This window comes from Heliconius melpomene, chromosome 6, assembly GCF_056956725.1.
Source record: "Heliconius melpomene rosina isolate 202511_hmr_F chromosome 6, ASM5695672v1, whole genome shotgun sequence".
Taxonomy (NCBI): Eukaryota; Metazoa; Arthropoda; class Insecta; order Lepidoptera; family Nymphalidae; genus Heliconius; species Heliconius melpomene.
Window position 1 is genome coordinate 13,378,943 of NC_140394.1, and position 14,128 is coordinate 13,393,070.

Sequence of the window (14,128 nt, forward strand, 5' to 3'; positions counted from 1 at the left end):
TACCCTCACTCGCATCAAGCGGTCGGAGCGACGGTCAACTTCAAGGAGCCCATTCTGAAGCTCTTCAGAAAGCACTACCGCTACACCGTTTCTACCTGAAGGTGACCCAGTGTATATAAGCCGGTAACCCTGTCCGATGTTACGGGACTTATTGCCCTTCCAGCGAGTTTCCTGGAGGAAAGCACACTGGACCCGACGTCTCATGAGTACATCTGCGAGTTCCCTGCATCGTCCGGTTAGAGAGCCAATATTCCACGTTGCAAAGCGGAGTTTCCGCCTGGGTACTCGCGTCTTTAACCGTGCCCGTACTTGACACGGTAGCCCTTGCCCACTTATCGCAGGTGTAGGGCGATGTGCCTGCGCGTCGTTTAGCGGCGACGCCCTAGCCGTACCCAGTTTCTTTGTTCGACTTTTCATTATGTCGGCGGATGGCGGTTTTTTACATGGAGCGACTGCCGTCTGACCACCAAAACCCCTTTGTGGGGAAAAACCGGGGGGAGAGGAAAATAGAAGGGGTAGGATAGGTAAAAGGAGGGAGCTAAGGAAAGTAGGAGGGGAAAGGGGGGGAGTTAGGACACCATTCTTACGGACTGGATGAGGATGTAAGAGTGGCGGCTCGAGGATCCGGGGTCGCGTACCCGTATGCCCACAAACAAATATCGGACAGATATTTGTCAGGACATCCTCTGGATGATTGTATATTTATATATATTTATATGATGTATATTTTTGTATATTTTTCTTCTGTAATATCAAAATGTCATAATAATGTTTAATGTTTATTGAATTGTTTATGTTTACTTGCAAATTGCATTTATATATCAGCCATGAAAATAAAATAAACAAAATAAATCGAAAATAACGCTCACATAGAAACGATGTATTGCTAAAGCATTATTTTTTTATAAAATAGCCACTTACTGGCTGCTATTAAATGTTTTCAGTAAAAAAAAAACAAAATGGATAAAAAATATGATAAAGATGAATTAACACGAACGAGTAGTTTAAATAAACATTTCATATGTAATTATTGCAATAAAATAATAGCTTCTAAGCAGGGGCTTATGCATCATATAGAAATATGTCTTTCCGATCGATCTTGCCCCACCTGCAATATAGTATTTAAAAATCGTGGGAATTTAGTGATGCATCAATATCACATGCATGCTACAGAAAGGTAAATATTGCTTTTGTCTTTGTTTCCAGGCCTAAATTATTACATAAATATAAACATATTGCTAATTGAATTTAAATAAAATAAAATTGAATCAGCTTCACACTGTATCCCGGACGCAAGGCAGAGGAATCTTGTGTTAAGACACTCCGTTCCTCACTTTCCGCCAAATTCTGGAGGCATTGGGTTGGGCGGCGCTTTTTTTCGACACCAGAGCGAAGAAATGAAAATATGAATTTAAATAAATATTTGCTTCACTTGAGTGAGGATAGTACCCACAGCCAGTCAATTTTGCGGCACATTTTGTGCCCTTGTGCCACAACTGGCCTCCTGGACACCTGACTATGAATGGCCTTGTGAGCACCTTCTGGCCCCAACTGGCAATTGAATATAATTATTAATTAGTTTCTTGCTGTATTCCATTCATAGCAGGCTAGGTAGAGGACACCGAGTATTTAAATACTGATAGTGGGCACTATCGAGAAATTAATACCACACTTTGTCTTGTTACTAAAGTTAGAAAGAAAAAAACATTCCCTGGAAAAGTAGAAATTTGTAACCATTCAATATTTTGAGTAAAAATGTTAAAGACAATTAAAATATCCATAATATTTATAACTAATTAATATATATAATATGGAAAACAGGTGCTTACCATTCTCTATTTAGTTTGGGAAAATCTAAGCAGCTATGCAGGTTAAATGTTTTTATAAATTAATCTTCAATTATAATTTTTAGTTAAATAAAAAAAAATGTGCCACATAAACTCATTTAATAAATAGCTTAAGCATATTACAGGACAAGTTCCTTAATTATCTATTTGCTACCACTTACTTTAGATATATTTTCATAATTAAATGGTAGAACTTAATACCTAATCCGAATCCAAATCCATAAATTTAGTACATTATATTTTTGGATTTGTACTCAAGTTTGTTTTGTCTTAATGCTATCCCTATAGCTTATCCTCTTATGTGCACAATGGACGACACAATTTCTCCTGCTGTCCCTGTGTATGTTCTCAATAAACATATCCTAAAAATGTATTTTCCAGGGTCAAAAATAAAGAAAGTGAAAAACAAATTGTCTGCAATATATGTGACTCCTCATTTACAACCCGTGCTTTACTAAAATTTCACTACAGAGAGGCCCACTATAATCTTATCACTAAATTACCGCTTGCTTTACAAAAGGATATACACAACACATGGTATGAAAAAGTATTAAACACCGATACAATTGTTCAAATTAAAAAAGCAAGGCACAACATACTTTTATTAAAGAAGTATGTGGGTGAAAATCCTGTTTTAATTGAGGAAAGTAAAGAAACGGTTGATTTAACTACTTTGTATCCTACGCAGACTGAAAACTCTTCATTACTATGTGATATATGTAATAAACAAATACCAACTATCATTTTTAATAAACATTATTTAGATATTCATGGTTTAACTAAAGTACATACTTGTGATCATTGCAATGCATCTTTTAAAAGGGCTAACTTTTTTGCTAGACATAAATGTAATAAGAAAAATAATAATAATAAAATGTCGATTCATATAACTAAAATTGAAAGTTTAACATCTATAGTTGTATAATTAGTTTTTTTTGTTCATGCTACATCCTGTATCTAATAGGGTAGGCAGTGGAGACTTAGTGTTAAGACACTTCGTTCTCATTAAGACATTTCCGCGTTGAGTGGTAGAATTCAATACCGCGCTTTTGCCTTGTTTCCAGACCGAGGAAATGAAAATATTAAATTTATTTCATTTCCTAGTATGAGAATCGAACCTATAATCTTTCGCGCTTACAGTCGAACTCTTAGTCCCTTGCGCCACAGGTGGCAGGAAACAACTGGAATTGGAAATATTTATTGTAAGTTGGTTATATTTTTTTTTGCTTGTTTATTAATATATAGATCTATAGATATTAAAGAAAAAGGTTTCAAATAATAACTTTTTAAACTTTTGTTTGTGCATTTGTCCACGCTAATCTCAGAGCATACGAGATATTGTGTTTTACACTAACAGACAGCTATTCAAGAGAAAGCTTACCTATCGTATTAGCGTAGTACACTGTACAAGCGGCCATAGTGTGAAGCAGCGTGAAAAACTTTAATACCCCAGAAATATAAAAGTGAAATTAAACCTACTTGTACCTATAATAGTTAGTCAACCACTACTTAAAATTTATTCATATAAAATATATTAATGTGTATAGGATATATTAAATTTGTACAGCATAAATTCAATGAAAAAATAATTTATTATTTAAAATGACAAGATGGTCTTTTCGATTTTGGCGCCAAAAAATAAGTGAGTGAGAATAGATAATTTATAAATCTTGGTGTTCAAAAAGTAAATTATAATAATAGTTTAGACAGTTGTATTCCTATTATATACTTATTTGTATTAAGCAAAATAGAATTATGAAATCCATGAATAGTATACAAAATGATATCTGATCTCAATTATCATGCCAAATAGAGTAATAATTGTACCACAGCATTTTATTAAATATTTATATAAAGCTTGAAAATTATAATTTATTTGCAGTCATTGTAAAAATGGCCTAACTTATATTTGGTATAAATTATCATATCATATTTTATGAAATGTATGTGCAGTGTCTGAGTGTATAAAAAACGTGTGTTGCTTATTTTATACAAATCACAGAGTTGAGTTGCACTCTGCTACGTCTTTGCTTATCATTATAGGGGAAGCAAAGAAACTGAAGAAGAAAACATAAGTTAGACCACTTTTCCATATTTGCCTTAATGTGCATATATGACAATTTTTTTATTAAATTTAGATAAATATTTGATCTGTAATTAATTATAATCTTATATTAATATTTAAATAATTATAGATTAATTTCAATTGAATGTGATAATTTAACTTTGTTATTGCTTTATTTTTATTTTCTTTCATTATTAAAATATGTTGTATGTTCCTAGTTAAACTGGAATTTACATTTTTTAAACCAGATTTTTTTTTAAATATATTATTTACTTCCTTCTTGATTTTTTAAATTATTAATTATTAATTATGAATATTTTAAGAATAAAATGGAAATTTTCTAATATTATTATTAATTTTCTAAATATAAGTGTAATAGTTGATAATAAAGCTTTATGAATTAATTTTATTAGAAGAATACTTTGTGAATTTTCGTACTGATTCCTTATTCTATATTCTTAAGAGAATGAATGACGAGTTCTTAAGAGAATAAGAAAATGAAAAATATGCATATTATAAGTGAAAACAATATTCCTCCAATAGTATTTGTATACACAACTATAGTAATATATAGTTATATATTGCTATAGTATACTGGTGTCATTAAGTACCTAAAATAATTGTGTCACTTGACAATTGTCTTAATATTAATCTATTCTAATCTTATAAATTACTACTTTTATGATATTCATTGTGTATATAATGTACCTACCTACTGTAATTTTAGCAAGCAATTACATGAAAGTGTATTTAAAAGATAAAATACAAATAACAACATTCCTTCAATTCGTTTTTAATTTTGTCTTGGAAAGTCTTACTTATAGGTAAATAAATAAATATATGGCAAGAATACTACCCTCAGTGTGCAAAGATTGACCCATAATGTAGAAGATCTACGAGTCTACGAGTCGCAGTCGCTGTGGCTGTGGCTGTTACTAGTAGATTCACGATCTACTACTACTATCTACTAGATGCATTGCATCGTGCAAGTATGTACTTAGCACGATAGACAAAGGAGACTTATTGTCAAGACGCTCCGATTCCCAAATTCACAATCTTCGCGTTTGCGTTACACGCTGTGCTATTACAATGTAAGACAAAAATATTCCACCTTATTTGTTCTAAAAAAAGTTCACGACACCATATATCTTTCTCTTATAAATAAGTCACAATAAGGCATTTTATGACAAAAAATTGGAAATTTCAAGGTGATTTCGCCGATTTTTATTTGACATAAGAAGATATTCCATCATCAAAGATTTTTTATAAAGAAAAGCTTTGGCTTTTATTGCATGTTATTTCGACGTATACTTACTTTTCGAGAAAATGTAAAATTCAACGCTCCGTTAATGCCGCAAGCATAGGTTTGAGTAGTGCGGGGTGCGCCCTTGCCGCCGATGACATCAGTATCAAAAGCAGCATAATAAAAGAATTATAAGTGGTATGCAGGCGAAGCCACGGGTGGGCCGCTACTCCCGAATTAAAATATAAATTTAAGGAACAGTGCCAGTACAAGAGTTACGAGGGCTGCAGTTGGAGGGTTAAGGGAATGTGCATTTTTTTTTATAAAATTATTTTAATTAAATTTTAAAATGAAATATAAAATAAAATGTATCTAAGAACCAATTTAACCTATGACTTAGTTGTTCCATGTTAAAATAACAAGTGTAGGAAAAGAATAACCGGTCACTCGATCTTTCCCGTTGTCAGCGGTTTAAGCGCTCGGTCGCCTATCAGATTACAATATAAAATTTTTTTTCGCTTGTGATACAGGGAACTAATTATAAAAATTAGTACCGTAAATACTAACATAATTAAAAATACCATTATTTTTAATGCTCCATAACCATATTTTATCGAATATTAATATGAAGAATTAATTACCAAATAAAAGTTTTTGAACAACGTTGACATTTTTATTTTTTATTATTAAAACATCAATCTGTCAGTGCCAATTAATAAATGCCAATTCAGCGTCTCAGAATCAGTCCTTCTTGTTTACTATTTATTCATAAATTTTTAATTGATTTATAATATTTATTTATAAAAATAAAAAACTAATAGTTATGTGAAAATGGAAATATGCCAAGCTTGCTTAAGAACGGGAAATTACGTTTACCCTATGACTGCAGAAGATTTACAATATTACCAGTTGCTTATGAAAAAGGTTTGTGCAAATTTTGCAAATTTTAGTACGATGGAGGATTTTAACTAAAAAAGTAATTAATTAAAATAATTTTATTTAATGTATATGTACAATCGACAATATAACTAAAATGGTGACTGCTTGCTCGAAAACGAAGTACTAGTCTATATTAAAATAATTAAGTATAGAGACAAAAACAATTATATTATATTTAAATCAATATTTTCTGCCTCCTTTTACAGACTGAAGATCCATTAAATATATCATACATATGTATATACTGTAGGAGTTTGTTGAATAAAATAGTAAAGTTCACAGAACAATGTAAAGTTGCTGATATTTGGCTAAGAGAAAAAGTAGACAAGGTATGAAAATATATATATTTTTTTAGCTTAATGCTGTATCCCGCACATGGCATGGTTAGCCACCTGGTAACCTAGTGTTAAGACGTTTGGTTTTCCTTTAAGGCATTTTCATTCCCCACTTTCTACCACCAAATTTTTGAGGCATTACATATTGAGTGGTGGAACTCAACACCACAAATTACCTATGTGCCAAAGGAGGGTAACTAAGGAGGGAGGGTTAAAAATCCAAATTCCAAATTAGAATAGAACCCATTACTGTCACATTCAAAAGTTGCATGGTTGTGCCACTTCACCACAATAGCGTTTCCTTCACTCTTTTGACTATAATTTGTTCTTTAGACTTTAATTCACAAATTTCCTTTTATTTCAGATTAATATAATACCAAATATACAAAGTCATTTAGTTAAATCAACACCTATATATTATTATCTGGGCCCAGAAAATCAATTTTCAGTTAAGTTAGAAAATATAAAACAAGATGAAGTGGATGAAGATGACCTTCCTTTAGTTTTATTAAATGGAAATAATGATTATGACAGTGACAGTGTAAATAACAATTGTGATCTTGATAGTAACAGAGTATTTGAGATTGAAGATAAGCTGGTGAGTACATTTTATTTTTAAACTTAAGAGATTACTCTTAAGTGTGGTTTACTATTGTACAGCACAGTCTACAAGTCATGGCCACTCTGAAGGTAGCTGTAGATGGTTCTCAAATCTTTGCAGATTTGATTTTGGGAATATTTCTATTATTTTTAGCCTCACAATGTATTCCAGTTAGAGCAGTGTGGGCTGAAAGATCTTGGGAACCTTGTGTTAAGACGCTCTGTGGCCATTAGGATACCTCTGTTCCCCATGTTTAGTCTTCTTCACTTTACATATTTTTTTCCCGAGTGCACAATGCACTTCAATGTGTTGTCAGTGTCATGTTTCATCTGTTAGTATAAGTATTTGGTTTATTTTTTTTCTTTTACTGTTAATTGCATTGTGCTCTCCCCGCTGTTTTGATAGATATCCACTTCCACTGGTTGGCTGGAAGAAATTTCTTTTAGAAATAAGTCCACCCTTATCAACTATTTTTTCATTTTATATTACTGTATGTTTGTTTTATGCAATAAAAAATATATATTAATGGTCACAGTTACTTTCTGCATTTACAGTTGTAAAATATTGGCATAGATATTGGCTTCTTCCATTATTCCTTTATTTCAGATTAATAAAACACCAAAATTACGAAGTAATTTAGTTCAATCAACACCTACCTATTATTATTTGGGCCCAGAAAGTAAATTTTCAGTTAAATTAGAAGATATAAAATCAGACGAAGTGGATGAAGATGATATCCCTTTAGTTTTATGGAATGAAAATCATGATTTTGATAGTAACAGCGTACTTGAGAGTGAATTTAAGTGGGTGAGTTTATTTTAGTTTTAATTTTTTTAGTACTGAGACTTAATTAATTTATTTCTTCATTAATTTGTTTATTCTTGCAATCATTTGTTCATGCGTTTTTTAAATTTATATATCTGATTCTAAGCCCGATTTGCTTGTGTTAGTCACACAACTGCAATAAAACATGCAAAGTACAAACAGTAATAACGAAATTATTTTATTAAATGACTGGAATAATTCTATGTTATGTCAGAACCAAGTGAGCGACAGATGTATTCAGCTATTTTGGAGTTCAAAAGTCACCCCTGATTTTTGTTAGATTTTTATTTAGAAATTACTATTAAGACACTCCGATCTGAGAATACGATCCGAACCCAAAACCATCGCGTTTACGACGACATCGTCAATATTTTTGAGTGGAGGCCGGGCCACATACATGGCGGAGGGGCACAGCGTGCGGCTGTAAATGCGACAGTTGGTTTAATGTCCACTGGGCGGAAGGAATTATTTAATATTTTAATTTATTCGTTTTAAAAAGCAAACCGCGCCTTTGAATTCAACCACTCAACCGCAATGTCTCGAAACCATTAATGTAGGAAACGAAGCGTCTTAATACTAGGCTACCTCTGCTGCCTGCTACATGCGGGATACTGCGTGAAGCTAAAAAAAACTTCTTTCAGGAAAGCCCCGCAACTAAAGATGTTGATTTTACTACAGAAAATACAAAAAATGATGAAGACAAGAGGAGTTCTACAAAAACAAGTAAAAAGAAAGAACTTAAAGAAGGTTTCTCGTCCAGAATGGTTATGGAGACAAATGAATATGTAGTTATTAAGCTTACTAAGGAACAAGTAAGTTATATTCTGTTTTTTTTTTATTTTTTTAGCAGGGCTGCCCAATTTACAAGATATTACGTGTTCAGTGGCGGAATTCAACGCCGCGTTTTGTCTTTTTACCAAAGAAACAAATGAAAATAATTACCCTTATATATATATATGATATTTGAGTCAGAAATTGTGCGGCTGAGCGAGATAAACCCCTGGGGGATGGCCCCGATTTAGTTTTCAAAATGAAGATATTTAACTAAAAATCTAAATGAGTATAATTCATGTAATTTATTGATTAATCAATAACGTACGCGAGTATGTATTTGAGTATTTTTTTTTATTTTTGTAGTTTTGCATCATATTCAAAAGAAATGTGTAATATCAATAATGTATGTAAAGTATGTAAATAATTATTATATTTTTGATTCAAGAGATTTGTTATGTTCATTCGGCGATACAAGACTGTTTGTAAAAGTTGAATTAAGATTATTTGAATTTGAGAGAAAAAGGATTACCTTGTAATAAAGAATAGTCGGTATATATACATTTATTTTCTCTTTATTTTGAAATGCACAAAGTTTTATTTCATGTTTCTCTTCGCTGTATACCAAACATTGCGGGGTAGGCAGAGGGAATCTGAAAATTAATTGTTAAGCCAATCCCTTTAAGATGCGTTTATCAGTTCCCTACTTTCCGTCGAATTCTGGCAGCGTGTAACGGCACTCAACCCCGCTTTTTGTCTCGTTATTAGATCGATGAAATGAAAATATTAAATATTTCACTTCCTCAAGTGGGAATTGAACCCACAACACAGTTGACTAGTATTTTTATTTTTTATTACAGATTTTAGAAGAAATGCAAAACTTTGCAAACAGTGAAAAATACAAAATGTTGCCATACAAGTGTGTTAAATGTGTAAAAGGATTTAACTTTGAAGATGTATTACAAAGTCATATGAAGAAACATTCTGAGGTATCGCAGTATTTTGTGTGAAAACACTCCGTTCGGCAAGAGTTTAATCAGTTTTAGGAAAATCAATAAATTTAAATTTTCAGTTTGGATTTTTTTTATAGTTACATGCTGTATTCCGCACACTCGGAACCCAGGGTTAAGATACTTTTCTGCACTTTCCGCCGAATTCTGAAGACATTGAGGTTTGAGTGGCGGAGCTACACGCCTCGTTACTAGAGCGAGGAAAATGAAAATATAAAATATTTGATGTTCTCGAGAGCGAATCGAACTCATAATCTTTATCGTTTACAGTCACACGCTTGAGTACCTGAAAACATTTTTAAGAAAAAAAAAAATATTTTAGAAAACTTATAAAAATTATAACGTAGCAAGATTTGAAACCGGGCCTCTTGAAATTCGTCCATACGTTCGTTTCTATTAATCTTTTTTTGTGTGTTCAGTTAAAAAATAAAATTTGGGTAGTTTCAATTTTCATATATTTTTTTTTATTTCAGAAAAATGGTCCATTCCTATGTGAATTGTGTGAACAGTATTGTCCAAGCAAAGTATCGTTACGGGGTCACATGAAATCACATTCCTCTAGGTTAGAATTAAAAATGCATAATACATTTTAGAGAAATAAATTATAATTTCCACGCTCTGGTACCTCTGGTTTACCTCGTAGGTAAAGCGCGGCGTTGAGTTGCGACACTCAATAATTAATGCCTCTACAATTTCGGATTAGAATTACAAAAGCCTACAAATTGTAAGAGTTGCGGATTCGATTTTCATGTTTGCCTTAATAATAATACAAACCACATTTCGCAAGTTAACAAATTGGTCAACTAAGCTCACCCTGTACTCCGCACACATCAAAGTAGGCAAAGGAAACCTAGTGTTAAGACACTCCGTTCCCAATTTTTTACCGAATTTATGAAGGCATTGCATGTTGTGAGTGACAGAAGTCAACGCCGTGCTTTGCCTCGACACCAGAGATTATATATTTTATTTCCTCGAGCGGAGATCGAACCCGCAACCAGTCGTGTTTACAGTCACACTGCCCCTGCGCCATGATTGGACTCTGATTTTCCTGGTCTGGGATCTTTTATATTTTTTAATACTACTAATATAAATATGAATCCAGTTGTGACGATGGATGTTTTTTCCACTTTCACGCAAAAGCTACTAAACGAGCTTATATGAAACTTTATAGTTATAAAGCTTATACATCAGAATAACACATACGCTACAATTTAGGAAACATATTTATACATTAAGTTTAAACGGAAGCTAGTATTTTATATAATTTAAAATTAATTTCTTCCTACCTCAGGTATAAATGTAAACTATGCAATATAATACGTCTCTCCCGCCAACATATAATAGAGCACTACTCGTTAGAGCACGCGGCGTCGCCCGCCGTGTACAAGTGTCCGGAATGCGATTACACTACTAAGTAAGTCAGTTTGAATATCGTCATTTTTTAGGTTTTTTTTTGCCTTACCGTGCTCTGTCTAACAGAGCAGAGAAATGTAAATAATGTCCACATCAACGTGCCCCCGAGTGGGGATGGAACCCATAACATCCAATAATACGATGCTATATTCTAATTTTCATGTTTTCTTAAAATCTTTTTCGGTGCTTTGTGTGAAATATTATGAAAACTCTCTAAGAATATATGAATAATTATATGGAATTTAATGTATATGAAAGAAAAAAATGTTTTTTTTTTTACAGTAAACGTACAGCAATGCAACGACATGTAAAAATACATTCTAGAAATGAACCACATAAATGTCACATATGTGGTAAATATTATAAAACTAAAGATTCATTGAGGATTCATGTAATGTATGTATTCTTAATATTAATAATTTTATATTATTTTTTATAGCGCGGCGTTGGGTCCGCCCCTCAACCCAGTATTTTGAATTTGTGGGGGTAGCGGAAAAGAAGTATTGCAACATTAGAACCAAAATTAAATATTTCGTACTTTCATTTCCTCCCTCTGGGAACAAAATTAAGCGCGGTGTTGAGTTCCGCTACTCAACATTCAATGCCTGACTTCTATGGAAAGTTAATGGGAACGGAGTGTCTTAACAATAGGCCCCCAGGTTCCTTCTTCTCTGCTTTGTACTGATAAGTGAAAAAAAAAACCCTCACCCTGCTATATGCGAGGTAGAGCGTGAAGATTAAGAAACGTAAAATATTAGTATAATATTATCTTAAATGAGCGGTAATTGGAGGAAACACTTGAACTCTTTGCCTGAACTTTAAGAAAATATGCGATGATATGAATTTCGTAATTGGGCTAGCTTGATATGTGGTCACATGAAAATAACTATTCGTTTCGTATGACACATGACAAGTTTTTAATGTGGAAGGTCCCGCAGATATAGTGGGTTTTTTAAAGCCTAATAGTCTTCCGATAAATGGACAATATATGTATTATATTTAGTAGTATAGTAGTTCCTGGAATTAGAGCGCCCAACCAAACAAACTCTTTAGCTTTATAATATTAGTATACATCAGTATGAAAAATTTATGTTAAATTTATCAATTTCTTTCTTCAGGCGCCACGACGATAAAAAACTACACCAATGCGAGATATGCAACACGTCGTTCGTGTACGCCATGCAATTGAAGAAGCATATGCAGTCCGTACACGTGCTGAAGGACTTCTACTGTGTTGAATGTGATATTATGTTTAAATCCAGGGTTAGTTAATGTTATTTTATGTTTTGGCTTCACGCTATATCCCTTTTTATGATAGTCAATATGTAGTAACTGAAAAAGTCACGTTTTTCTCCCCTTAATGGCAGGGTGGAAGAGGGAACCTTGTTTTTTTAGTTTCACGATGTATCCAGCATATAACCAGGGTAGGCAAAGGAAACTTAGCGTATAGACACACCATTCACCCAATTTTCAAAACATTCCGTGTTAAGGGAATTCAACGCCGCGCTTTGCCTACCGGAGCGTTGATATGAAGATAATTCAGATATAATCATTCCCGCCCATAGGGACTGAACTGACAACCATCGTGCTTATAGTCACCAATTGTCCCACTCACCGCGACATGACGACCTGACTTATTAATATGTTTGTAAATAATAATGTATTTTTTGTTTGTATTTTAGGATAATTTGAAACGACACTTAGAACGTGCCAAAAAACACCGTGACTCGTCTGCTTATAAGTAAGTATTGTTATATTATTATGTATTGTATAATTTTATATTATAACGAAAACGAAATTGTTTTGCCAGTGAAAATTGCTTAACATACTTAACAATGAAATAGACAGGTATCTGAAAAAATATGAAATCCATTTGCCTTAGAACACCGATAATTCGTCGATCGAGTTACACCTGTATATAACTACCCTCAATTCAAGACTATCGTGTTGCAGTGGCACAGCGTCTGATTCACAGCGTCATTTCCTCGTTCATCGACGTGAGGTTGAGTTGCGCCACGCACGCACGATATCTAGAGACATTCTCAAATTCGACGGGATAAAATAAAATAAAATCTGAGGCCGTCGTGGCCACTTCGTAATAAAACTAACCTTAGGCTCGCTCTACCTACCCTGCCCGAAATTAAATAAATATACTTTTTTCATGACGTATCCCGCATATTAGAAACGCCATGCAAAAAAAAAGTATATTTCTCAATTTTTTTTTATAATTTTATTATGAATGATGAACAGACACGAATGCCAAACCTGCAACCAACGTTTCATATCGCCGTCGTCCCTCGTGTCGCATAACGCGCGCTCGCATGGCGGCGCGCGTCCCGTGCCCTGCACGCACTGCGGGCGCCGCTACTGCAGCCGCGACGCGCTGCGCTGGCACGCCCGCAGTGCACACGCGGCCGTGGTTGGCAGTGGTGGTGCGGGTGGTGCTAGAGCGCGCGTGACTTGTGAACAGTGTGGGAGGAGCTTCTCGGTGGGTATTAGGATTTTATTCACTGATTAAAAACTACTATACAAAAAAAAACATTAGCTTGTAGCTAACACTTCTCGGTGGTTATGGTGCATTAGTACTTTGGCTTTAGGACCTGTAAATGGCGAATATCTAAAATAAAACTCGAGGTCGTCGTCGTCGCGAAGCGGGACAATGTCTGACTCAACGCGACAGTTGTCGGTTCGATTACCATGAGTGAGAATGACTTATTTTCATTTCTGCGCTCTGACAAAATAAAAAAATCCGCCAATCTAAATGCAATCTTTCAAAATAAGTGCGTGGGGAGCGAAATGTACACTCTAGGTTCCCTCTGTCTACACTACCATATATGTTTGTTTCACTATGACCAATTTATTTTAATATTTTTAAAGTATAATTCCACAATTAGGAAAGAGAACTGAGAGTGCACTTAGAAAACGTATACAAATTTGAAGGCAGTGAAACTCGAACCCGTGCCTTCTGGAAACCGTCCAGGCGCTCTAACCACTAAGTCATACATTCTCATCGAGCTACGTCGAAATTCTTATACGTTTGCTACAACTTATTTATATTATTAGAATTATTAACTTTAAA

The 14,128-nt window shown here is 33.7% G+C and overlaps 2 protein-coding genes and 1 long non-coding RNA gene across 3 annotated transcripts in view; 2 read left to right on the forward strand and 1 right to left on the reverse strand.

The window, feature by feature from the left end:
* Nucleotides 1-758: 758 nt before the first annotated feature.
* Nucleotides 759-4,698, forward strand: LOC146538663 (uncharacterized). The gene is made up of 2 exons (XM_085187253.1): nucleotides 759-1,177; nucleotides 2,229-4,698. The coding sequence occupies exons 1-2, from the start codon at nucleotides 960-962 to the stop codon at nucleotides 2,770-2,772; spliced, it is 762 nt and encodes a 253-aa protein (XP_085043379.1). The 5' UTR covers nucleotides 759-959; the 3' UTR covers nucleotides 2,773-4,698.
* Nucleotides 1,930-5,710, reverse strand: LOC146538664 (uncharacterized). The gene is made up of 2 exons (XR_014878083.1): nucleotides 4,769-5,710; nucleotides 1,930-3,028 (listed from the first exon to the last, which is right to left on the reverse strand). It is a non-coding gene; the product is annotated as an uncharacterized LOC146538664 (long non-coding RNA).
* Nucleotides 5,711-5,751: 41 nt separating this feature from the next.
* LOC146538665 (uncharacterized) overlaps nucleotides 5,752-14,128 on the forward strand; it is a 30,327-nt gene continuing 21,950 nt past the window's right edge. The window contains exons 1-12 of the mRNA XM_085187231.1: nucleotides 5,752-6,079; nucleotides 6,301-6,423; nucleotides 6,794-7,027; nucleotides 7,637-7,837; nucleotides 8,497-8,667; nucleotides 9,487-9,615; nucleotides 10,110-10,198; nucleotides 10,928-11,050; nucleotides 11,332-11,445; nucleotides 12,168-12,312; nucleotides 12,732-12,790; nucleotides 13,300-13,537. Of these exons, the coding sequence (XP_085043357.1) occupies nucleotides 5,987-6,079; nucleotides 6,301-6,423; nucleotides 6,794-7,027; nucleotides 7,637-7,837; nucleotides 8,497-8,667; nucleotides 9,487-9,615; nucleotides 10,110-10,198; nucleotides 10,928-11,050; nucleotides 11,332-11,445; nucleotides 12,168-12,312; nucleotides 12,732-12,790; nucleotides 13,300-13,537 (1,719 nt within the window). The 5' untranslated portion in view covers nucleotides 5,752-5,986. The remainder of the gene's footprint in view (nucleotides 6,080-6,300; nucleotides 6,424-6,793; nucleotides 7,028-7,636; nucleotides 7,838-8,496; nucleotides 8,668-9,486; nucleotides 9,616-10,109; nucleotides 10,199-10,927; nucleotides 11,051-11,331; nucleotides 11,446-12,167; nucleotides 12,313-12,731; nucleotides 12,791-13,299; nucleotides 13,538-14,128) is intronic.